This window comes from Canis lupus, chromosome 7, assembly GCF_011100685.1.
Source record: "Canis lupus familiaris isolate Mischka breed German Shepherd chromosome 7, alternate assembly UU_Cfam_GSD_1.0, whole genome shotgun sequence".
In the NCBI taxonomy this organism is placed as follows: domain Eukaryota; kingdom Metazoa; phylum Chordata; class Mammalia; order Carnivora; family Canidae; genus Canis; species Canis lupus.
Window position 1 is genome coordinate 8,241,117 of NC_049228.1, and position 25,971 is coordinate 8,267,087.

Consider the following 25,971-nt stretch of genomic DNA (forward strand, 5'->3'; position numbering starts at 1 on the left):
CAAGTAAAAGAAAATCTGTACCGATTATGGGTTTGTTCCACTGAGGATAATAGGGGCCATGTGTCTCACTATCTGCAGAAGCAGTTACAACTACAGAGAGTGGAGAAAACTGGAAGGTATCCTGTAGTGTCAGACTGGAATCAGAGGTGTGCTGTGAATCCATGCTTTCTGTACATGGATACAGAAATAATTTAGATGCTGTGGTGTATACATGTCCACACTGATAGTAAGGATTATAACCCACTGAATAGAAGGTGAAACTACAAGTCCACACTTGTTCCACATAAATTAATAAAGAGGATAAAAGGAACTCCATACTGAAAAAGCTGGGCAAACACTGCCTTAAACAAGTGGCTGGCTTGGCAGGTAGGACACTGCCTCTTGATATTGGGGCTGTGATTTCGAGCCCTGCATTGGGTTATAGAGATTACTTAAAAATAAAATCTTAAAAATAAAAAAAAAACATAAACATAAAAGACAAAAACAAATAGCATCATCAGTAATGGGGCAAGTGAACACTGTGTGCCACCTGAGGAGATGCAGTGAGGAGGATACAGCAGTGCTCCTGCCAATGATGCATAAACTAAACTTAATAGAAGGGAAACATTATCCAAAATAATCAGCCTGTTATCTTCAAAAGTGTCAAGGTCAAAAAAGCCAGTGAAAAGCTGGGGTACTCTTCCAGAATAAAGAACACTACAGAGATGTAACAATTAAAGGCAGTATGTAATTCTAAATTGTATCCTTTGCTAGAGAGGACATTATTGGGATATTTGGCAAACAGGGTCAGAGTATGGCAATAGGTATTAACAGCAATTCCAGATTTGGTATCTGTTTTTTGGTTACACAGAGAAAAGCCCTTGTTTAGAGGCAATACACACTAAATTCAGGGGTAACTTTTACAAGTGATAAGGCCTATCGAGTCATCAACTTAATCTCAAATGGTCTGGGTTCGGTACTTGTAATTTTCTGGCAATATTTCACGATAAAATGTATTTTAAAAGTGCAACTTCCCTTTCATTTTTAGCTGTTATATGATTTACAAAATGACTACAGTAATGAAGACGGTGATATTAAGATTGCTATTTCAACACCAAGAGTTTCATACAAATTCTTGAAACAAGAGAAGAGATTAATATTTTAAATAACGTGATTTTAAGTGTAGATTTTAACTGAAACCACTATTATGAGTTTAAAAAGATCAGTGGATACCTCTCTGAAGTTGAATTAAAATAGAATGTTTAAAGTTTAAAAAATGTTTGGCTGGAAGAAAAATAAGTCTTGCAAACCCTGCATGACCCAAATTAAAATGATATTCAGTACCAAGTAGTATTTCCGATTTCTTATAACCAGTTCTCACAAGCAATGTCATGTATGCCTTACTTTTAAGAAAGCATCAAACAGAAACAGGCAAACCTGAAAGACTTTATAAAGTACAATAAGAAAAAATAACAATAGAAGAATTTATAGCTTACAAAAAAATTTCACAAGTAGAAGTTTTTCCTTCTATCAGTCTTTTGGAATTCTATTAGCTCTCCCTGAGGTCCGAGAGATGTGACCAAAATTTGGTTTACATTTAACTTTTCAGGGACACATGACCTGAAAAGGAAGAAGTGTCCAATATGATACTGCCTGAAGCTCCTCTTCTATAGCAGTCCTTCTTTTGTGTAAGTGATCAGAACTGGGTCCGAGTGGCGCAGCATCAGCATTATATATCCTGCCAATACCATTTCCTGTCCAACAAATTCTCATCTTTCTCCAGTAATGAAGAGGTGGACATTCTTCTGGACTGCAGCATCTGTGCAGCCCGCGTTCACACCAACCACAGCAAAGCAACCTCTGGGCATCATACCTGGAGTAGAGGACAGTGCAAGTCCAGGCGGCTTCCCTCCTTCCTCTGCTGGTGGCTTTCAGCATGTTACAGACTTCACTGTAGAAGTGGGAGTAAGTTGGCAGTTCATAGAAATCAGATTCCTGATCCCTTTTATGGTATACCTATTAAAAGGTGAAAGAGAGACTAGTATCTACTTGAGAAATTTATGGAAAAAGCTACACTAAGAGTTTGACAGGGGCATAGCTCACTCTTACTGCTCCATGCTCAACGAGGAAGATAATGCCATAAACAACCAACAGACCAAAGGTTATTTTGAGTTGGAAGGACTTATTTTGTGGCAACATTTGAATTCCTAATGTTTGGCTTGATATAATTGATAAATTTGCTTTTTTTGAGCCTATTCTGGGTAGACTGAGGTAGACGAGGACTGAAGATCTGTCATAGAAAACTTCAAAAGCAAACACTTAACAACTCAACACTGCCCTTAGTATAATCAGGCAAAACAGAATGTTCTGTAATGGAGAGGAGGTCAGACCCAGTATGTAAAATAAACTGCATAAACTGTAAATGCATTCCCATCAGTCTTTTCTTGTCACTCTGTAGACATGTTAACTCCATAGCAGATGTCCTAAGTTCATCCATTTACAAAATCCTGCCTGAGGATCCATTAGGCATTATGGAAAAGCAATTAATTTCAACAGCTTATGTACTTCTTTCCCTGCTGCAGTGCTCACAGTGGTGGTGGTGGGGTATAGACCCCAGGGACTCACCGTATGTTTTGGGTCGAGGTCAATTATTCCCTCTGGGGCCCCATAACAAAAGATTTTAGAGTTGACAAGGTTCTGATTTTTCCTGTTAAAACTCTCTGATAGGCTGCTGTTAGACTCCCTTGGGAGTTTTATTTTATTCCCAGAGGATAAGCCTTCCTTGTCATCTCATCCCATGGATCATCTGACCCTTCTGGCAACCCCAGTCTTCCAAACTTTAATTGCAATCCACTATGTGGCTTACCTTTTAACATTATCATAAGGAAGAAATTCTAATGGCTAATGAATAAATTCCGTTCTACCTCACTAGTTATCAAAACAAACAAAAATAAACATGAAGTTCCACTTCTGCTTAGTATACAGTAAACTCAAGAGAATATTGCTTCCACACTAACAAGAAAAAGCCACATAACCTAAAAAAGCATTCCTTTTCTTGAGCCTAGACAGCTGATGTCACAACTCAACCAAGTGAACTGATTCAAGGGTGCGCTTGTATATGTTTAATACCTAGTTCTCAGTGGGGAAGAAAGTGCTAAGAGTGCTGATTTGAAGCAGCTGCCAATTTCTGTGGTGTAAATACTCCCACCATGGCCAGTTTCGAGCTACCAGTGTCATGGTGCTGAGCTCAGGGGCTGGGAGGAGATGTGCAACCTGATCTTAAGAGCCAGCTTACCAATAACTGAATTCCAAAGAGGACAAAGCTCACTGCAGAGACAGGACCCATAACTACTCCACTTTGAAGGAGCACAGGAGGAAGAGGGCACCTGCCAAAAAAGTGGGTAGCAAGAAAACAGCTATACTCTGAACAAACTCTTAAAGGGCAAGTGTGGTTCTATGTGACAGTTCAGAATCCCTGGGATCTGTTTATACTCACTCATGAATTCTTTTCCACAGGCCTCCACTAGGAGTCCTGGAGAAAGATGGGAGGCAGGACAGAAGACCTGAGAGAGAGACCCCCTTTGGTGAAATGTCTCACTTCCCAGACCCCTATCCATATGAAGCAGAAGTGCAAAACTGACGAGAGGGGGCAAAGGTCAACTGCTGTTGGGAGGAGGGTAATAAAGCAAGTTATCTGGGGTGGTAAAGCCCCATCCCATCCTTTCCCATCGTAGGACTTAGACCCAACAGAAAGCAACAGCAGACTGCCTCTGGGGAAAGGGCACAAAATCCACTCCAGCCAAGATCCTGCACTGACAGAAGCAGAGATCTACCACCATCGTGGGAGAAGCAGGAAACTCTCTTCTACCAAGACCCCTTACGGATAAAAGGACCAGGTTCTGCTGCCATGGCGTGTGCTGCAGGAACACTGAGAAGGCCCCGCTTCCACAGTCCAGAATGAAAGGGCCTGCCTAGAACGAAGTTACACCAAGAGAACCCCAACCCACCTCAAGTCTTGCAGGGAGTAACAAGCAAGAGCAGCCCACTGCCATGGGAGGGGTTAGAGTGGAGGGAGACCCCCTCCGCTGGCACAGGGGTACAGGGCTTGGTGAAAGCCAAGAAGATCTGGACCCTGAGAAAAGACCCTCTGGCACCCCAGGCCTCACACTAAGCCACTGTGTGCTAGAGGAATTTGAAGTCTGTGGAGTCTGGAAGGTTAACTATAGTAACAACCAAATCCTGACTAGATTCACAACTCCCACACTAGTGGCCTGACAGTCAGAGGTGTACCTGGACCTCAGCCTCTACGTTCAGCTGACAATTATGAAAAAAACAAACAAACAAACAAACAAACAACATGAAAATGCAAGAAAAAGACATTAAAACATTGACGTTATCATTGAGCTATCAAGGGGGGTTTTGCAGAAAATAGGTGAATGGAGTATAAATTATCGTGTGTGTATTCTGGGGAGGGGGAGACAAGATATGGGGAAGATGGTAGGGAGCAAATAAGCAGCAATGTATAATAAATTTTTCACCATGTACAGATTTTGAGCTAACGAGTTTTCCTCTTCATGTTCATCCTAATGAAATAACTAGACAACTACGCCATCAACTATGCATATGGATATTTGTGGCACTGTTGTATATAATAGAACAATTTTTTTTAAATCTATATACCCATTAAAAGGAAACTGGGCTAATTATATATCCATTACAACATAATACTATATAACCATTAAGAAGGATTCAATACACATCTAACAAACTACTTATTAATTAAATAGAAAAGATACCTTACAATGGAGAGATCTAGCAGACCCACCTTGTAAGTGATTACATTTAACATCACCAAAAATGACATAAACTGACATTATGTGCTACTGACAAGATGCAGTGGAAAGTATACAACATCCTCTACGTAGAGTTCTTAGCAAAGGTATTTAACCTAAGTCAGTGGTTCCAAACTTTGCTGCACTTTGAATCACCTGTTTGTAGGTGTGGGGTATCTATCCTTCATCCCCACTCCCAGACACAGGGATTTAAATGGCATTGGAACATGACTCGGGTATTTGGATCTTTAAAAGCTCTCCGAGGGGATTCTAATGTACAGCAAAGTTTGGGAACCACTGATCTAAATATTAAAAAAACAATTACACAATCCAGACTCTGGGACATTCTAGAGGAAACTGAATTGGACTCTTCAAAGAATGTCATAGAAAAAAATGAAGCAAGAGAATTATTCTAGATGAAGGTTTCTTTAACCTCAGCACTACTGACATATTGAGCCAGATAATTCTTTGTTGTGGGGCTATCCTGTGGACTCTGGGATATCCAGAAGAATCCTCACCTCAACGCACTAAAAACACTACATCACTAGAATAACCCTTCAGTTTTGATGACCAAATGTCTCAGCAAAACCGCCCCTAGCTGAAAATGGTTAAGATAGACTAAAGAAACATTAACCAAATGTAACATATGATCCTTAACTGAATCCTGGGTTAGGGAGTGAAACAGCTATAATGGTCAACGTAGGGAAACTAGGAAAATCTGGATACAGACTATATATCAGATGATATTACTGTGTAGTATCAAGTGGTATGATAATGGTATTGGTTAGAGAAAATATTCTTGTTTTTAGGAACTACATGCTGAATGATTTGGGGATTCAGTGTCATGAAGCCTCCTGTAGTTTATTTACAAATGGTTCAGGAAGGAAAAATAAGACTCAAATGCTAACACCTGATGAAGCCCAAGTAAAAGGAGTTATAGATGTTCACTCTTAGTCTTATGATTTCCTTTGTAATGAAAATCTTTCCAAATAAAATGTTGGGGGAAGGGAGGATGTGACAAAGCTATATACATCAACTTAAAAATGTACCCATAAGCTACAAATATACATGCCAAAGTGTTAACATTTTAAAGTTGTTTTTCAATAAGCACATAAAAGAAAAAAAATCCCAATGAGTACAATGTGATCCCAATGTAATATTTTCAGAAAAGTGTGTATACGTGTGTCTATGTTCATGTGCACCTATTTTTCACACAGAAAAACAGGAAAGAAATATACCAAAATGGGTATTAATATCCAAGCAGTGAGATTCCATTTTCTTTTTTTTAACCTAGATTTTCCCAATTCTCTACAATAATTGTGTAATATTCTTAGAACCAGAGTACTTTTAAAACAAAGCACAAAACCAATTCCAGTAAGTGTTATACTTAAAAAAACAAGAAAATCTCTCTCAGTTTCAATTCTCCCACAATAGAGACTAGTTATCTTCTGGAAATAGTGAACGTGGTGAGGGCTTCTTCAGAGGGGCAGTCAGTGCCAAATCTCCTTAGTCTTCAGCATCCCTTCCCTTCTTCCTCCCTTGGTATAGGCTTTGGGTATTCAGTGACCCCTACAAATATGACCAAGGGGCACCTGGGTGACTCAGTCAGTTGAGCACCTGACTCTTGGTTTTGGTTCAGGTCATGATCTTGGGATCCTGGGACTGAGCCCCGCATCAGGCTGGGCTCTGCATCCAGCACAGCTGCTTGCTTGTCCCTCCCCCTCCCCCTCTGCTCTTTCCCTCAATCATGTGTGAGTGTTCTCTCTCTCAAATAAATAAAATCTTAAAAACAAAAATAAAAGCACACAAATATGATTGAACAGCTGGATGGGACCTTAAACTAAGGACAAAGGACATTCCGGATGTCTAGCTCACCTACCAACTGTGAAAGATAAATGAGGCACCCACAACTGATTTGAAAGGGTAGCTCCTCCACACTGTCTAAAAAGATGGTAAGCTACTTCCAGAACTGGGACTCTCATGTAGGGTGTACTCAGAAACACCCCAGCAGCCTTTACCAATCCCATAAATCCCACCTCCAGAGTTCTGACTTGCTCCCTGGTTGAAAAACCTCCCTGCTGTGGCAACCCAGTGATAAAGCTCAGGGAAACCACTGTGAAGCATCCCATGCTCAGGCGGGCCACCATGACCAAAAGCCTGTCCAACCCTAATTCTACTGGTTTCATCCCCCAATCCCAAAAAAAAACAGACTCATCTTCAGGCTGAAAATGTTCTGGTAGCTCACAAATGAGCTGTGATGTTTCTAACACAGCCTACTTCCACAGAGAATATAAATACTGAATTTCAGAGTTGGATACTAAAGTTTAACACACAAGTACCTTCCCCATGGTCAAATCAAATCACAAAGGCACTGCAGATAAAAGCACCTATCTTCACCTTGGGGATGTCTCAAGGAAAGAAATCTATAGTTGGAAACCCTGAGATAATTAGCAGTCTCGGGACACTGAAGCACATTATTTCTATTCATCTTAAATACAGGACATACCAATTAACCAGATCCAAGGTATAGAGCAAGTGGTACATGCTAGATTTGTCTATATAATGATCTGGGGGCAAAACAGTTTGGTAAATACAGTGGTGTAAGCCACGGGACTGTCCTGCCGACTTGAGACATCACGCCCTCTCTCCTTGGAAAGCCGCTCTTTGAGAGCAGTCTTCCTCCCAGCCTAATTCATACTTGCTATAAACAATCACACTGGGAAGTTTTCCAATCCATCCACTTCACTTAAAAGGCTTGCTTTCATGTGTCAAGCTGATAGAAAACTAAGGGCTCTTAAGATCTGCTGAGTGCAAACTCCCCCAAAATATCACTTTCCAACATGAATGAAAACAACTTACTTGTTCCACAAAGCAAATAATGACACCAATAAGCAGGCATTCATTAACACTCTTTGGCCAAACAGCCCTGTGTAGGTGGCCAAGAATGCAGCCCAGGGAACACAAGTGCAGCCATTTCTCATCTCTCCACTCACAGATTGCCTAGTCAGCAGAATACCCAGAGAGGCCAAGTCATGTCAGCCTGCTCTGCCCTGGCTGTGGCAGGAATCCAGGCTGCTGGATTCCTCCCTCCCCGTCTTGGTAACGAGAGCATGTCTGGGGAGCACATCCTTACATGGGGCATAAATTAAAAGGCAAAGCAATGCCAACACGTGTCATCAAATATGCTCCAAAGCCTGGATGATTTCTGGCTTTTATGTTTGGGGTTCTCTGAGAAAATGTGCCCCTCGGTAGTATGACTGAGAGTTAAACAATAAAGGCAAAACATCAATTCACTGAACATTACTGCACATCAGGAAGGAAAAGATAATAGGATGCAATTTCCATCTCTATAGATAACGGGTTTAAAAAGGGCTTTTTCACTTGGCAGCAGAGACAGACTTGGCAAAACAATGGAATACCTGACTTCTGGGGGCACAAATGGCTGCAAATAGTAACAGAAGGCTCAATATTACTAATGCTCTAATTAGAATTTTTTTAAAAAAGCAAATCCAATTTGTTTTGTCAGACTCACAAAATGGGGAAGCCAAACAAATGCTGAAATCATTAAATATTCAACTCTAAGCCTTTCACCTTTTGCCTCCTGCAAACAGGGGGGCCCTCCCTCCGGTCTCCTGTGAGGAGGCATGTGTGCACCTCCTCAAAACACACTGTAACTTTTGGAACACTGACCTTGTGCTCGGCCTCCACCTCCCCAGACCACACAGTTCCTGATATTTTGTCTGTGCTTCCATGACAGTTCCTTTCCTTTCTATATTCACTTCAGTTGTGCCTACTGAGAAGTGTTCAACTCAATGATGTCTTTCTTGAGGTATACAACCACAGCTACAGGAAGTATCCCAAGTGTGGGCCCACTCCAGATCTACACACAGATTATACTATAGTCACTCATTTGTCTCTACCTCTTCCAACAAGAGAAGAGACCAACCAACCAAGAAGAGTGCCCAGTTCCAAAAGTCTCTAGCTTCTCTGTACGAAGTAGAGTGAAAGAGGACCTCACAGCACCACAAAACCCACCATGCACTCAGAAGCAGGCCATGATTTGCAATACATTTCCCCTCCTAAGAGGACACTCAAAACCCAGCACTACTTTACCTTTTGTAGAAATGGAAGCGCTCTGTGAGGAGCAAAAACTGCTTCTCTCCTTGAAGGAAGAAGTGTCTGGCCCTGGAAATACCAGACTTCGGAGTGTACTCGCAGATGTGGGTGAAGTTCAGTTCTTCCTTCTTGAAGTAGTTTCGGAGACGCACGAAGTCAAAGTAGGAGGGGACATAGATGAGCGTATGAGACATGACTGCATCACGATACTGAGGCAAAATCTTGTTCACAAAAAAATTAAACCTGATTTGGAAAAGCAAAGGGCAAAGTCAATGATTTAGAGATTAGCCCACAGTGTCACCACTAACTGCGTTACCCTGGGCAAGTCACAATCTCCTTCCACCTCCTGCAAAGAGGCCAATCTGGCTTACCTCATCACAAGAGCTAACACAAGAATAAATAAAATAAGTGGTAACTCTATTCACTGTAAAAAATAGAGGTGATGCCAGTGTATCCCAGAGAATTACTCCAGAAATAGACAAGCACACCATTCATTCATTCATTCATTCATTCAGTGGTTAATCAATAACAAGTAATTACTGAACACTTCCCATATGCAAAGTATCTTTCTCCTACCATGGTCCCCTGATGAAACACAATGAAGAGACAGGGGAAATAGAGAATTAGAAACACTGGAACCTTGATGTTTGCAAGAGGCAAAAGGTGAAAGGCTTACAGTCGAATATTTAAAGGTTTCAGTGTTTGCTTCTGGGCATTAGTCCTTGCCCTGAAGGGCTTCAATTAAGTTGTTGACACGGAACACTTAGCAGTATCAAGCAGTGTTAATTAAAAAATGCCACAATCTTATGGAAAGAACCTCTGATTTACAGTACTAATGCTGCCACTAACCACCTAAGAGAACCGGGACAAAGTATCATTCCTCTCTGGGCTTCAGTTTCTTCCTGTATCAATGATGATTGGGTTCTATGATCTCATCAGTAAAACCGACATGGAATCCAATTTTAAATTTGTATGCCAAGGCTAAAAACTTCTCTGTACCCCCGACGTGTCCAACAGGAGAGAGAGGTACCTGGCATCAATCACCGAAGCTACATTTTCAGCTTCCATCCTCTGGAAGACATGTGGAAGCTGCACCAGGACATGGCTGATGGAGCCAGTTATTGGGACGTTCCTCACAGCCACCTGCCAGGAGTTGATGAGAAAGTGAGGAAGCGAGTCATCCCCACCACTGACCAAATGCCTTCCTTCCCGTATGCCTCATGACCCAAACAGTATACAATGCTTCAGGAAGACCCAAAGAAACAAGGAGAGCATGCCCACCTGGCCTTGGAGATTGACGCAGTACTTGCTGAACACGGAGTTGATCTGGGCATCCTGCAGGGCCCCAAAAAGCAGAGTCTGGCGATAGTACTTAGACCAACTATTGAGGCTCCACATCCTCACTCGGGAGAAGTCCACTCCGTGTGAATCCAAGGGCAGTAGGTTCATGTGGTTCATCAAATGCTTTGAGCAGAAATAACACTACCATTAATTTTTATGGAGGATGTACCTGTTGACACTGCTAAGCATTTTACAAGTCTGTCATCTTATTAACCCCATGGAGTATGTATAGTCAAATTCCAAATTACATCAGAAAATCAAGGGTCAGATGGGTGTGAATTGCCTAGTTAGCTGAACACCCCCAACAGAAAGGTAAGCTAAAACTGGCTACCTCTTAGATCTTTCAAAAAATGGTACCTACAGGAATATTCCTTTGAAAGGAATTTCTGAAAATGCCATCCTGGTCATTCTATGGGTTCCTCAGTCCCAAATTTGGACAAGAAGGGAAATACCATGGATACCATAGCCATTGTTCTTCAGTGGCCTAGTTTTCAAAAAATGGAGATCCTAGAGCCACCACATGTGCCGTTTCCTCAAATTACATTGACATGCCTTTTCTATCTTAATTGTATTTTCACCTTAAAATATATATTAAAGGATAACAAATACTCTGCATTTATTCACTACTTTATAAATTAAAGTATCCCCTTTATTTGCCCCACCTTCCTACAAGCCCTGGGACTGCAGAAGTGAGTTCTCACAAGCCTTAAAAAACCAAATCTATGGTTCTGTGATAAGGATTGTTCCAAAGCACAGTTGTTCAATCCTAAAGTGGACAACACTGCAGAGTATGCAGGAAAGGAGGAAAAAATTATAGCACAAGTTACATTAACAGGATAAAGATATCCTACATTTCTCTGTAAAACAAGATCACACATTAAGAAATCCTGAGTAATGTTTTCCCATTTCCACTGAAGGCCAAACAAAAGAGAATGAGCATAAACTATAGGAGGAATTATATTAGATGAAGGCATTCCAGGTCAGGAGGAACCAATCTACCAACCAGCCACACTGAAGTGACCTTAAGGCGAAGGAATCTTTTCTGGAGATTTGAAAATACTGGCAAGAATTTTTACTTCTCTGAATAATTATTGACCAATCTGTGTGTAGAAGAGAACCTAAAGGTTTTTTCAAACTGGAAAATGTGAAACATTTCCATTTCCAAACTGAGTTCTCATCTGGATTTAAGACTTTAAGACTTATTAAATCACTGAGCTCCTTCGCTCTCTAAACATGAATGTTGGCACTCTAAATGTGAATGACCACATTACCAGGACATGCTCCCAGTTCTGCATCAGATAAATGTCAGCTTGATCAATGATGAGCAGCTCAATAGAAGACAAAAAGTCAATATCTCTCTTCTTCTCTCCTTCTGCACCGATGATGGTCCTCAAGCCCAGCGGGGAGGCAATGAGGATGTCGGAGGAGTAGAAGGGGGCATAGAGGCGGATGCTTCTCTGGAGTATCGCCACGCCTACATGAGATAGCCAAGTACACAGCCGTCCATTATTCCCACCAAGCCATCAGCTGCTACCCACTCACCTTGCATTGTTGACCTTCACGTCTTTCCCCTTAGCACATGACCCATGTTCAAATTGTTTTCCTTACTAAAATAATCGTCCTCCTCTTGCCTCTATGGTCTCACTCTCGTCCTTCCCTTTCCACTAAAACCTCTCCAGAGAATGGTGTCTGCTTAGAAATCTCTCACTCGGGATGCCTGGGTGGCATTTGCCTTCAGCTCAGGGTGTGATCCTGGGGTCCGGGATCGAGTCCCACCTGGGGCTCCCTGCAGGGAGCCTGCTTCTCCCTCTGCCTATGTCTCTACGTCTCTTGATGTCTTTCATGAATAAATAAATAAAATCTTAAAAAAAAAAAAAAAAGGAAAGAAAGAAGAAAGAAATCTCCTACTTGTTCCTCAGTACATCACAATCTGGCCTGATTCTCAGGACTCCACTGAAAGGACTCTTGCCAAGGTCACCAAATCAAAGATACTTCAATGTTTGTTACAAATGCATGAAGCAGCATATGGAACACATCCTCCTCAAAATGTTCTTTTCCTTCTGGTACTTTCCATTTCTTTAATACTCACTTCCTCTTCTAGCCCTGACCTGGCTCATATCTATCTTTTCAGATCCAAACAGCTCTTCCACAAGTCTGTGAGTTGGCTCTAAATTCCAATCACACCTTACATAAGTTTATGGGCAATAAATGGGTAAATTTATTCACTAACCATAGCTATAACGCCATCTTCACAAAGATCTGTATTTCCAGCCCAACTTTTCTTTCTTGAGCTCAAAACTGACATATCAGTAACTGGCAGGACTCCTGCACATGTTTAAAACTAAACATCTACTCTCGCAAAAAATAAATGAATAAATAACAAACAAACAAACAAAAAAAAAACCATCTACTCTCGTGCCCGCCCCCCTACTTTGGTGCACCTGACACTCCAGCCATGCTGAAGCCTTTGTAGATCTTTGGTCATACCCGGCTTATTCACCCTGATGCCTCTGCAAGTGCAGTTTCCTCTCTAAAACCTTTTCCTGCATTCTGACCACCCCTCCTTACAACAAAAATTTTAGTACAAAAATCACTTTAAACACCCCCAGATCATCCACTGCATCCTCTGATCAGCACTTATCAATCTGTACTGTTTGCCCAATAGGCTGGATTTCCTTAACAGCAAGAACCACAACTTTTATTTCTATATCCTCAGCTTCTTAGCAGTACTTGGTACAAAGTAGACGCTTAATGCATGTTTTTTTGAATGAACTTACGTGGCGAAAAAACATTTTCCTAAGAATTTACTCTATCAATATACAACCAACCAAGTATATGGGAGTTGGTTGAGACAAGCAAAGATGTGACAAGTTGGGTAGCAGTCGGTAAGTCCTGAGTGGAGACAATTCAGGGTAGGCACTCTCCATGGCTGGAAGAAGGGAAGTCCACCACTGTACATGGACACCCAGTTTATTCAGCCTCCCCGGAGGGACCCTCTAAGGCCCTATCACTTCCAACTCCCCCTGTAGCATCAACTACTAATTCTGGATGTGCTGAGACATTTCTGCTTTAAATGTGCATGTTTTTTTTTTACATACAGCCTCAGAGATGCTCCATCCTGAGCCAAGTGTCCACCCTATTAGCCAGGCAAGACTCTCTTCCCTGGCAGACAAGATGTCCCAAATGCACCCGGGTCCTGTTAGGAGGACATCTCACCCCACTGAGAGAATGCCCAATTCCCAGCTTCTAGCCTCTAGTCATGTGAACCACATACCACAGGTCTTCAGGGTTTGAATTAAAACAAGAAGGAATTACCAATCCGAAAGTGGTCATCGATGTTGCCGACAAACACAGCTTCATAATCCTCAGGCCTCTTCAGGTTGGGTGGTCTCTCCTCAGGATCTGAGCCATACTCTCCCTTAAACCTCTTTTTGTTGCTCACAATTATTTTCTTCTTGCTGTCACCCTCGAGGAGGCTGATGAAGAGCTGCACCACCCGCAGAGCAGCTTCTCGGAAGGGCACAACTATCAGCACCTATGGAGAAAGCCACAACAGCCTCGGTGGGACCAGGGGAAGGGTCCGCAGCTGCGGTCAGCCTGCTGAAGACATGGTGCTAAAGAACCCTCCATAAAGCAGCAGGCCCTGCAAGGGCTCACATCTCAGCCACCTCCTTTGCACAGAACCAGGTTCAGGACTACAAACTAAGCACCTCTCATATCCACAGCACTGTCCTATGGACTTTAATCTAATAGCCCCATGAGAAGCAATTCCCAACCAGAATGTGGAAGTATCTTTCAGGATTAAGTCAATGCCTTTAACAGGAGTCCACTAGCAAAAATCCAATATAAACATACAAGTGTCAAGGAATGTTACTCATTTCTGTCTCGCACAGACCTTACTACAGTATTTTTATGCATAAGCTGCAAGGGATAAATGCTAAATAAATGAATGCATTAGGAAAAAAAATTTAAAAAAACAAAAAATAAAATAAATGAACTAGGTATGATAAGTAGAGAACAAATAAAGCTGGTAAGGAAAAGGATTAACGCATCTAATATATTTCCTAGCATGTTTTTCAGAAATGATGATAAAGCATTTCTGAAATGAGATCATATCTCAATGGGAAACGTAGGACTCAGTTTTCCAAACATTTCCAAAAATGCTTACAGTTACAACTGGAGAGAATAAAAATAGAATATGCTTAACAAACAATAAGTTTCTCATTACCCTTCTGTAAATATCAACAATGTAAACAACCCGTCAGAGCCCACAACTCATCAAATTCTAAATGTGCTTCATGGGTAATCTGACTCATTGTTTTCTACAACTCTAAATGGAAACAGATAAACTTATAATCCTTATTTTTAAGACTCTGAGATAGTTTCCCAGAAAGGGAGCAAGCACAGCCACAGGGGCATAGTGAGTGCAGCACCAAGGGCCCTAGATTGAAGAGGGCCAAGTTACTGCTGTCCCAGCTGTGACACTAAGTATCCAGGCTTCAGCTTCCCCAGTTATCATATAGGGGGCCAGACTAAAAAATGTCTAAGAGCCACATCAGTACTAAGCCCTAGAATCCTATTAGACTCAGTGAAACATCTAAAAAGATGAGACTTCCTCCATATGGAGGGATACAGGTTAAGGAGGTATGGGGAATGGAAGACACATGATGTAGCCACACAACATGAGTAATGTGGGCACAATTAAAAGACATTTCCTACCAAAGCCCCACATCCACTGGAACTTAGGCTTATGAGCCCAAATAAAGGTAATCATCACTTTAAGCAGCGGTAAGTATACAATGGAAAAACCGGAATTTCTGTTTCCCAAGATTTACTTATGTGTGTGGCTCAGTAATGAAAATTCTTGGTTCTAATCCCATCTCTGCTACTCATTTCCCGGTTCTCTTCAGCAAGGTCCTCTATGAATCTGGGTCTCTATCCATAGCTGCAGTATTTAGAGATTGGATAAAAGGCTGGCTAAGGTTCCAACCATTTCTGACAATCACAAAGAGATTTACAATGGAGTGTCATTTATGTATGCTCAGGGTTATCTCAAGAATTATCAGAGGAACCTCTGACTCACAAGTTTCCAGTTAAATCCAGTTAGAAACAGTCCACTGAGCTGTCTACTGCACTGCTCTGGCACCACCTGGCCCATCTAAGGTGTTCACTCTTGGACTCATTCATTATTCCAGTATTCGTTACCATTAAAATACCTGACTATCTGCCAAGTGCCAGACACCTATACGGCACAGCCAGAAGCCTCCTTCTGGAGGACAAAGCTCTCCTGGATGAAGCTCTCCTGCTGCCACTCACCTTGGGCCTTGTTAGCCCTTGGTCTCTGAAGTCATCATCGTCACCCACCCCAAGCTTCTGACTGCGACGTCTGCTATTGTTACTAAGCACCTGGGCATTGGCTTTGAGGACATGATTTATTGCGTGTAGGCAGTACACATGGCGGATCTCCTCCCCATTCTTCAGGGCAGTCCTTTCTGGGTAGAATAGATCCTGGTAAGAGTTCATAATTAAGAAGAGCTCTTTCTGGAGGGGTGTGAAAGGGCTACTTGATTTGGAGGGACCAGAGAGGAACTGGCTGTTCGTCTTGGTCCAGGTGGATTCCAGGGGCTTCTGCAGATGAAGTGACTTTAAGTCAACGTCCTTTGAGGGTTTAAATGTTTCCAACTTCTGAAACTTGGATGAAAAGACAAGCTGGCCCAATACAGGCCACTAGGAAAGAGAGAGAGAGATCAAGAGCTAAGTTAGAAATGCTTTTCAATACATTACTTTCACACAGTACTTTCTAATTTACCAAGCTCTCTCCGATTTATCAGATTACCTCATTTAATCCTCACCAACAACCCAGCAAGGTGGACACTATAATGCTTGTCTTAAAGCTTAGGGAAGCAGAGGCTCAGACATTATAGGATTCAGACAAACTTTACCTAGGAGAGAAGAGAGCTGAGAGCTGAGAGCTAGAGCTCAAGGTTTCTGACTTCCAACCTGAGCTCTTCACTAGGTCAGTATGTCCCAAACTATTTGGTGGAATATGTTCTAGGAAATCAAAATTCATTCTAGAAAAAAAAAGGGGGGGGCTCCATGGTCAAATAACTTTGGTAAACAACACAGAAGCTAATCCCCCTTACAGAGAGTCACAATGTATATTAGATACAAAAGGTTCTGATGAGTCCTATGACAAGAGCTCTGTTCTATTGTATTTAACTTCAAGTCTTCCAAATTTACTTGGGCATGAAATAAATTTTTTGAGATACAGCCATTAAAATCCTAAAGCATATATTTTTTTTTTGTGAGATGCCAGTATGAGTGGGAATTTTTGCATCGTAACAAAATCGCTGATCTCAGAAAAAAAAAAAAAAGATGATCTCAGCAATAAAAAGAAATGAATTATTGATATGCCCCAAGAACTAGAGGTGGATCTCTAGGGAACTATGCTAAGTGAAAAAAGCCAATCTGTAGGATTCTTTTTATACAATGCTTTTGTAATGACAAAATTATAGAAACGGAGAACAGACTAGTGGTTACCAAGGATTAGGAATTGGGAGGAGGGGGAAGGGTGTGGTTTTAAAAGGGCAAGCAGAAACAAGAGAGATCTTTATGGAGCTGGGAATGTTCTCATCTTGACTTTGGTGGTGGATAAGGGGAACCTAGACCCGACAAAATAGTAAAGAACTACAGACACACACAACAGAGTAGGAGCAAAACTGGGAAAAGCTGAAGAAGACAAGCGTGTTAATGTCAATTTCCTGGCCCTGATACTGTCAAACAGTTTTGCCGAGATGCTACCACTGGAGGAAACTGGGCAAAGGGCATAAGGGATGTCTTTGTGTTATTTCTTAAAAATGTAGCTATAATTATTACTTTAGTAAAAATTTCAATTAAAAAAGAATGACCAACTCTTAAAAACAGCATGAGCTGATAAAAAAAAAAACTAAAACTAAAAAAAAAAAAAAAACCCACACAAAGCAGAAAAAATGGCTCCACACACGAGTAACTTAGTTATGAACCTCTCTCAGATTCTTTGAACAAACCAACAGCAGCAGTAGCTACTGTTTTACTCAATATTTTCTATGTATGTCAGTAAACTACATCACTTCATTTTGAGGTAAGCATTACTGCCCCCCTCTAACAGATGAGAATAGTGAAGATCAAAGAGGTAGACTGACTTGCCTTGGGTCATGTGACAGCGTCTCTCAGATGCTGGTCCACACCCTGGTGGACCTGCCTGCAAAGCCATTCTTACCTGCTCCCACACTCCAGCTTCCCCAGGCCTTTCCCAGCTACACCTGTGCCACTAAGCTCTTCCAGCCTTCCTATCCTATGCTCCCCTATCAACTCCTCTACCACTGGTGTTTATCATACATTCGAGGAGAACGCCAAACCCAAGACCACTGCCTAACTTGGAGCTTTACTTTCTTGGTGACAGGAATGACTAGGCAACACTTACTTTTAGCTGGTGAGTAGTTCTGGGATTTGTGGCAACAGCTTGAATTTCTTTTTCTTTCAGTTCTTTGTTCACATGTTGTAGAAATGGATCTAATGCAGAAATCAGGAAATGTCAGATCACTTGGGAGGAAAGAGCAGGCATTTTTTTTGGTCTTCTCTCCAAACGACATACTCTTTTTTTTTCTCGATTTTAACTCATCCTTTTCCCTATCTTTGTTCCCCATCCTCTCTCCCAGCTCAAAAGTTTCTAACCGGTTCCTTTCCCTAAAGCATTTCTCTCATCACATTACTTCTCAGCTCAAACCCTTGAAGAAGCTTCTCAGTCTGAAATTTGGGGCACTCTAGGATGTACACCTCCAAGCTACCTCTCCAATATAAGTTTTGAATTATATGGCCCTCAAATTCTTCTGCCTCTGTGGGTTTTCTTCCTCTGATTAAAAATTCTATCCTTTCCTTCACTTCATTTTTGTAAGTCCAAATACTATCAGTTTAATGTCACATCCTGACTCACAAGAACTATTTCCCTGAAGCCTATTATGCCAGGCACAGCACTGGTTCCACTAAGAGGCCATCCATGGTGCCCTACAGACTGTCCCCAACCCTGCCCCCACCTACTCGCTGCAACACTGTAAGATCCCTGAGAGCAGGATCCATCCCTGATTTATCTTATATTACAGGACACATAGAAATGTTCAATACTCAACTGAGCTGAACAATGATCCAACTAGTAGTACTTACAGTCGAGGTTATCTTATCTTCAGTCCTCTGAGCTAGCCACCCAACCTTACCTTCCAGTCACTCATTAAGAAGCAGAGAAAAGTTAAATGACCTATGCAAGGATCCAAATGGCAAAACTTCAAATGCAGTGCATTCTGTACTAAACACCCAGAACCAAACTATAGGATATAAGAATCCTAGGTGCTAATATATCTGTATAGGCAAAACAACCAGAGAAATTTTAGGATAATCAAACTTCCTCACGTCTCCTCCAAGGTTCTGATTTTTTTAAAAATTTCCTTTCTTTTAGAGAGGAAGGATGGGCAGCCTGGGTGGCTCAGCGGTTTAGCACCGCCTTCAGCCCAGGGTGTGATCCTGGAGACCTGGGATCAAGTCCCATGTAGGGCTCCCTGCATGGAGCCTGCTTTTCCCTCTGCCTGTGCCTCTGCCTCTCTTTCTGTCTCTCATGAATAAATAAATAAATAAATCTTTAAAAAAAAAAAGAGAAGGGGAGGGAGGAAGAGAGAGTGCATGTGAACAACGGAGCGTGAGGGGTGGAGAGAATCATAAGCAGCAGAGCGCCTGACACAGGGCTTGATCTCACTACCCTGAGATCATGACCTGAGTGGAAATCAACAGCAGGACGCTTAACCAACTGAGCCACCCAGGCACTTCTTCTCCAAGGTTATTAAAGTTCTGATGGTTCAGAATGGGGTTTGTGCCCAAATTTTATCTACTACTTCTCCAGCACAATAGCCAACAGAACAAAAGAGCCAAATAAGGATTAAAACGTCAGCTTCATTAACGGTAGAGCTGGGTAGAAGGACAATGAAACCAAAAAAGGCAGTCAGAATACAGAATGAGACCAACCTGACTTGCCCTCCAGGCACAAGCTGAGAAAGTGGACCTGAGAGAGAGAGCAGAGATCTGACTACACCTACCACACAGAGGCAGGCCTTGTCCTAGTCACCGCCACTGGGAGAGAGGCATGGCCAAGAGAGAGACTGGAGGAACAGAAGGGAGCTTTTTGGCTTTGAAGGTGCTCCCTGGTAATGAGGACCAATGAGATTAGCCAGTCCTGAGTCTTACAAATCTGGAAAATTCCTACTCCCATAACAAAGAGCAAGTGAAGGGCACAAAGAAAAGTATAAAGTATTTTTCTCCTTTCTCTTCCTTCCCTGCGTGGGGAGAAAATCAGAAGTCTTCCCCTGACCCCAACGGTGGAAATACGAGGTCTGGGGAGCTGGCCTTCCCTACTTTCACTCCTAGGCTACCTGTCCTACTAAGTAGCCTCTTGACTCCCAGCACTGCCTCACCAAAAAATACCTTTGAGAAGTCTTTCTTCCCAGTTCTAGATATAGCTGCTAAAATGTTTCTATCGCTGCTCATTGCAGTAGCAAGAGATTTAACACGTACTAGCACACAAGCCCCCATGCTAAGCACCTGCTGAATTTGAAAAACACACGCTGCTCTGACCTTGTGATACTTTCAGAGAACATGCGCCTTCACTTTCCTCGAGAAAATTGGTTTCCAGGCTGAAGAGTGACTCGTGTTTTGCATCTGTAAATTCCTCAAGGGATTCTTGTGATGTGCCAAGTGGCCCATCCCCATCTTTTCCTTCAGGGTCAGCAGGCAAAACCATACCTGTAATTTTGAGAAACATTTTGTAAAATTATTTAGGCATGAATATAATTATAGTTCTGTGAACAAGTAAAATTTAATTCTTTAGCCTAAATCAACACTGATGTTCATTGCTATTATTTACTTTTAAGGAAATTCAGGTGGAAGACTTAAGTTTCAAAATTAAGCCTGATGAGTGAACCAGTTCCAGTTCTAGAACTTATTTTAAGATGATAACTAGATGAAGTACACTAAGATACACATGTAAGGATATTCAAAGAGGCACTGATTAAAACAAGAAATAACTGGAAAAATTGATTTCATCCTTTTCTATCAAGAGTGCTAATTACATTACCACGTATCATTTACAATGAAATACCATGTAATTGAGAAGCTAATATGAATCCCTGATTATTCACATAGAAAAGGTCTGTGGTATACTATTAAAAAAAAAGTAAGTTGCAAAAGTGGATGAGACCATTAGCATGCGTGCACATACACACACACACACACAATTATCTATGTACATACTTGTACTCACACATGTATCCATAAAAAAGTAATCTGGAAGGTTATATACAATGTTAAAGGTGTTCATCCGAAGGTGGTGAAAATATAGGTTAACTACACTATCCTCTTAAATTTTAACAGTAAGCATATTCACTTCTATAACCTAAAAACAACAACCAAAAAACCCAAACTTCTTTTAAAAAAATTTTTATTTATATGAGAAAGAGAAAGAGAGGCAGAAATACAGGCAGAGGGAGGAGCAGGCTCCTTACAGGGAGTCCAATGAGGGACTCAATCCTAGGTCTCCAGGATCACCCCCCCGAGCCGAAGGCAGATGACGAACCACTGAGCCGCCCAGGCATCCCAAACTCAAACTTTTCATTAAAAAAAATCCAAAATAGGAAATAGAAAACAAAACAAAACCCTAAGTCTGAGGCAATGAATTTTTATCCTAGTAAAATTGATTAATTAAAATGTTAAGAATTATGTATGACCTTACGGTATAGAGAAAAAATATGGCTGCAAGGAAAACAGGCATTACCATAGTGAGATATAAAAAGGCACCCAGACACACTGACAACGCGATACGACTCCAGCAGTACCAACTCATGAATTACTGGTACGTGAACAACTTGGATCAGTCACAAAAAACTTGAGGAGCCAAAGAAGCCAGACACAAAAGGGTACAGACTATATGCTTCCATTTATATGAATTTTTAGAACAGGCAAAACTAATCTTTACTGAAAGGAAGCAGGTCAGTGGTTGCCTGATGCCAGAGGGGGAAACCGACCATAAAAGAGTAAGAAGACATCTTTTGGAAGTACCGGAAATGTTCTGAATCTTGATTTTGACAATTATAACATAGAGGATGTACCTGTCAAACTCACTGAATTGTACACTTAAAATAGGTACACTTCATTGTAAATCATACATCCCTCCATAAAGTTGGTTTTAAAGTTAAAAAAGCCACCTGAAGTCTGAATGAGAGAATTCCTTTAAGCTCTCAATCTCAGCTGTTCTCTGAAGCCCTCCCTCATTTACTCTGACAGTGTGCAACCACTCCATGTCTCTTCAACGCCTCTTAACTGGCTGCTCCATACAAACCTGCTGCTTGACAATTTTTGTACAGTTTGTCTTCCATTAAACTTGGTTTCTCTAAGGGAGGGACAGTGATCTTTTGGAGACTGGCACAAAAACAGCATCATGTTCCCTTTCCTCTGAGTCAAGGGCTCTTTAGGATTGATGAAATCCTGGAAATGGTAAGCAAAAATACTACTACTGCATTTTTCTGGCTATATGGTCTTGTGTTTTCACCAGATTCTCAAAGATATCACGGAATCAACAAGGTTAAGAGTCCCTGCTTTGGATCTATGTGCTTTGGTTCAACTCACACAGTACCCAGCACCGTGTTCACAGGGCAGCTGTCCTGACAAAGGTGACTGAGCCCACACCAAAGAGACTTACTCTCCTGCACTTTGGTGGACTCGGCTGTTGTCTCTTTCTCCATGCTGACATCACTACCATCATCTTCACTGTTCGTTTCTACCTCATCTACAGCACTGTCTTCTTCCTCTTCTTCTTCGTCCTCCTCTTCCTCCTCATCCTCTTCTGATGCATTCTTTAATGTGGCGAGTAGTTTGTGGTACCCAGAAACTTGTTCTGGTTCACTCTCTGCTTCACTTTCAGAACCTGAAGCATCTGAATTCTCTGACTAAAAGGAAAATAGGAAATTTTATTTTTAAAAAATATTTTATTTATTTATTTGAGAGGGAGTGAGAATGAGTGAGGGTAGGGTTAGAGACAGGGAGAAGCAGACTCCCTGCTGAGTCTGGGGCTCATCCCAGGACCCTGGGATCATGACCTGAGCTGAAGGCAGATGCTTAATTGACTAAGCCACCCAGCTGCCCGGAAAAAATGGGAAAATTTAAAACAGAAACATATTCTTGTTTCTGCCCTAAGATTATCATTAGGCCAAAAATAGAACAGGTTGAGACTTTCATAAATAAAAATTAGCTTTTCTGTAAATATCCATATCCTATCTATTCAATCATGCCTAGCCACAAAGTTATTTTTAAAAGCTAGTCTAGCAGGACGACTGAGTGGCTCAGTTGGTTAAGTGTTCTGGACTCTTGATTTTGGCTCAAGATCACGATCTCAGGGTTGTGGGATCCAGCCCCAGTTGGGCTCTATGCTAGGTGCGAAGCCTGCTTAAAATTCTCTCTCCCCGTCCCCACCCCCTAAGTGTGTGACTCTCTTTAAAAAAAAAAACAAAACAAAAAAACAAACAAAAAAGCTAGTCTAGCTGTGATTCTAGAATCTATTCATCTTCTTTGAAATGCTAATATTCTACATGGGAAAAAAGCAGGCTAAAAACAGAGCTTTTGGTTATAAGGAAATCTGATCTACCTGTCAGATATTTGGCATGCCCAACAGAGCAACAGGAAAATTACAATACATCAAAAGAATGCATTTTTAGTTTGCTGTTCTGAGCTAGGAACTTTGTTCAGTTTGCACTGTTTGTGGCTCCCTCTATGTTGAGTAAACAAGACACTTCTAAGGATTCACCAAGAGCTCTCTGGTGAGTCTTCTTGGCAGGTTCTAGTAGGCTCAAGAATCTCAATCTCAGAAGCACCTTGATGGCTCAAGCGTTGAGTGTCTGCCTCGGCTCAGGGCCTGGCCCTGGGGTCCTGGGATCAAGGCCCACATCAGGCTCCCCGCAGGAAGCGTGCTTCTCCCTCTGTCTGTGTCTCTGCCTCTCTGTGTCTCATGAATAAATACAATCTATTTTAAAAAAGTGTTTCAAACTCTATCAGTTATCACAATGGCATTATGACAGACATCTGCATTCAACACTTAGCAACATGACTAAATTAATGGCTTACATCTACAATCGCAAAGAATGAAAATGTAGCCAGGCTTTTATTATCATTATATACAATCTTAAAATTAACAGCCAAGAACCACCTATTACTTAAAAAAGAATAAAAGCATTACCCGTTGATAAATCTGTGGTTTTGCCTCCTTTCCAGAAACCCTGAGAAGAAACAGGTAACATTAAACTCTAACTACTAGCACGTAGCCATTAGTAAACAGTCTAACTATACAACTTTAAATGAAAAAGGCAGAAAATTCCAATATAAATACATTATAACTATGGTCATGTGAAAGCCACATGTGCATTTGGGCAGGGATTGTAAGAATATCACAAACGAACAACTGAGACATGAAAAGTTTAACAAGGTCACATGACGAACACAGTTTGCGGGCTCTCCTTGCGAAGAAGTATCAATTAAGCAAATAAAAGCCCATTTTCTAGCACATTTCTTAATCATGATGCCCCTAACCGCTGGTGTGAAGCGGCCCAAAGCACAGTGGGGGGTGAGCAACAAGATGGGAACCGAGAGTCTGGACACGCGGAGGCGGAGCCACAGGTACCGGTGCGCTGGTGTCCCCTCTGTACCTGGAGAGAACACAGGTGTCCAAGGGCCCAGGCAATTCTTTACAACACACACACACACACACAATCTTAGGAAACCTCTCTAACAGCCCAGCCCCACAAGAGGCGTGAGGTCTAGCACAAAGCTAAGGGGCTCCACGAAAGGCAGGAAGACTCACGAAGAAGCCCATCTGAAGAACCCAATCTCCGGAGCCACCTGAACCGAGGGTGGGGGGTGGTGCTGAAGGAGGTGGAAGGGCCCGGGGGGGGGGGGGGGGGGGGGGAGCGTGGGGGGAGGGGCGAGGAGCGTGGGGGGCGCTGGGGGCAAGGGGGGAAGCGTTGGGGGAGCGCTGTGGAGAAGCGCTGGGGGTGGAGCGTGGGGAGGAGAGTGGGAAGCGCGGGGGGGGGGGGGGGGGGGGGGGGAGGAGCGTGGGGAGGGTGGGAAGCGTGGGGGGATGGGAGGAGCCTGGGGAGGGTGGGAAAGCGTGGGGGGAGGAGCGTGGGGAGGAGCGTGGGGAGGAGCTTGGGGAGAAGGGTGGGAAGCGTGGGGGGGAGGAGCGTGAGGAGGAGGGTGGGAAGCGCGGGGGGGAGGAGCGTGGGGAGGAGCTTGGGAGGAGGGTGGGAAGCGCAGGGGGGAGGAGCCTGGGGAGGGTGGGAAAGCGCGGGGGGGAGGAGCGTGGGGAGAAGCGTGGGGAGGAGCGTGGGGAGGAGCTTGGGGAGGAGGGTGGGAAGCGCGGGGGGGGGGGGAGGAGCCTGGGGAGGGTGGGAAAGCGTGGGGGGAGGAGCGTGGGGAGGAGCGTGGGGAGGAGCTTGGGGAGGAGGGTGGGAAGCGTGGGGGGGAGGAGCGTGAGGAGGAGGGTGGGAAGCGCGGGGGGGAGGAGCGTGGGGAGGAGCTTGGGGAGGAGGGTGGGAAGCGCAGGGGGGAGGAGCCTGGGGAGAGTGGGAAAGCGTGGGGGGGAGGAGCGTGGGGAGAAGCGTGGGGAGGAGCGTGGGCGGGAGGAGCGTGGGGAGGAGGGTGGGAAGCGCGTGGGGGAGAGGAGCCTGGGGAGGGGGGGAAAGCGTGGGGGGGACGAGCGTGGGGAGGAGCTTGGGGAGGAGGGTGGGAAGCGCGGGGGGGGGGGGGAGGAGCGTGGGGGGGGGGAAAGCGTGGGGGGGGAGGAGCGTGGGGAAGAGGGTGGGAAGCGCGGGGGAGGAGAGTGGAGGAAGCGCGGGGGGGGGAGGAGCGTGGGGAGGAGGATGGGGAGGAGCGCGGCGGGAGGATCACAGGGGGTGGAGCGCATGGGAAGGGGGGGAGGAGCGTTGGGGGGAGCGCTGCGGGGAAGCCGGGGGGAGGAGCGCGTGGGGGGGGAGGAGCGCGTGGGGGGGAGGAGCGCGTGGGGGGGGGGTAGCGCGGGCCGTGGCAGCCGCGTCGGGACCCCGCGGAGACGGCCCCGGCGCGCCCGGCAGTGGCCGCCACACCTGTCGTAGAAGGGATGCTCCTCGCCGAAATCCCGAAGGTGCTTCTTCTGCTTCTTAGTCAGGGTGTGGAGCAGCTGGCTCCGGCTCCGGCTCCGGCTCCCGCGTTTGCCCATAGCCGGGGCGTCCAGGTGGCCCGCCTTCCACCCGCTTCCACCCGCTTCCACCCGCTTCCACCCGCTTGTCCCCCTCCCGCCCCCGCACCCCGCGGAAGTCGCCCGTCAGCTCACTCACGCGGGGCAGCCCACGGCGCTTTACGGCGGAGGCCGGGGGCCGCAAAGCAGAGCCGTTTCACGTCGTGCCTGTACGACGGGCGTTAGAACTTCCTGGCCTCGAGTCTGCCCTCTAGGGACGCTCTTTGGAAGCGCATGCACGGGCGCCGGCAGGTGCTGCGAGCGGCGGGAGGTGTGCAGGTGGGTGGGCGCGCTTTGTGCCTGGGTGGCGCTGGGGTGGGGTCCTCCCGCGGAGACGGGTGGCAGCCGAGATGGTCGAGGGTCCTGGCT

General features: G+C 43.8%; 1 protein-coding gene across 1 annotated transcript; it reads right to left on the minus strand.

Annotated features, from left to right (window-relative positions):
* Positions 1-1,748: 1,748 nt before the first annotated feature.
* On the minus strand, positions 1,749-25,660 carry UTP25 (UTP25 small subunit processor component). The gene is given in 14 exon segments (XM_038541738.1): positions 1,749-1,829; positions 1,831-1,967; positions 1,970-1,995; positions 8,925-9,170; positions 9,958-10,070; positions 10,209-10,391; positions 11,540-11,742; positions 13,584-13,803; positions 15,585-15,995; positions 17,731-17,819; positions 19,923-20,090; positions 22,042-22,288; positions 23,572-23,611; positions 25,472-25,660. Coding segments are annotated over 14 exon segments (2,277 nt in total). The 5' UTR covers positions 25,585-25,660.
* Positions 25,661-25,971: the final 311 nt, after the last annotated feature.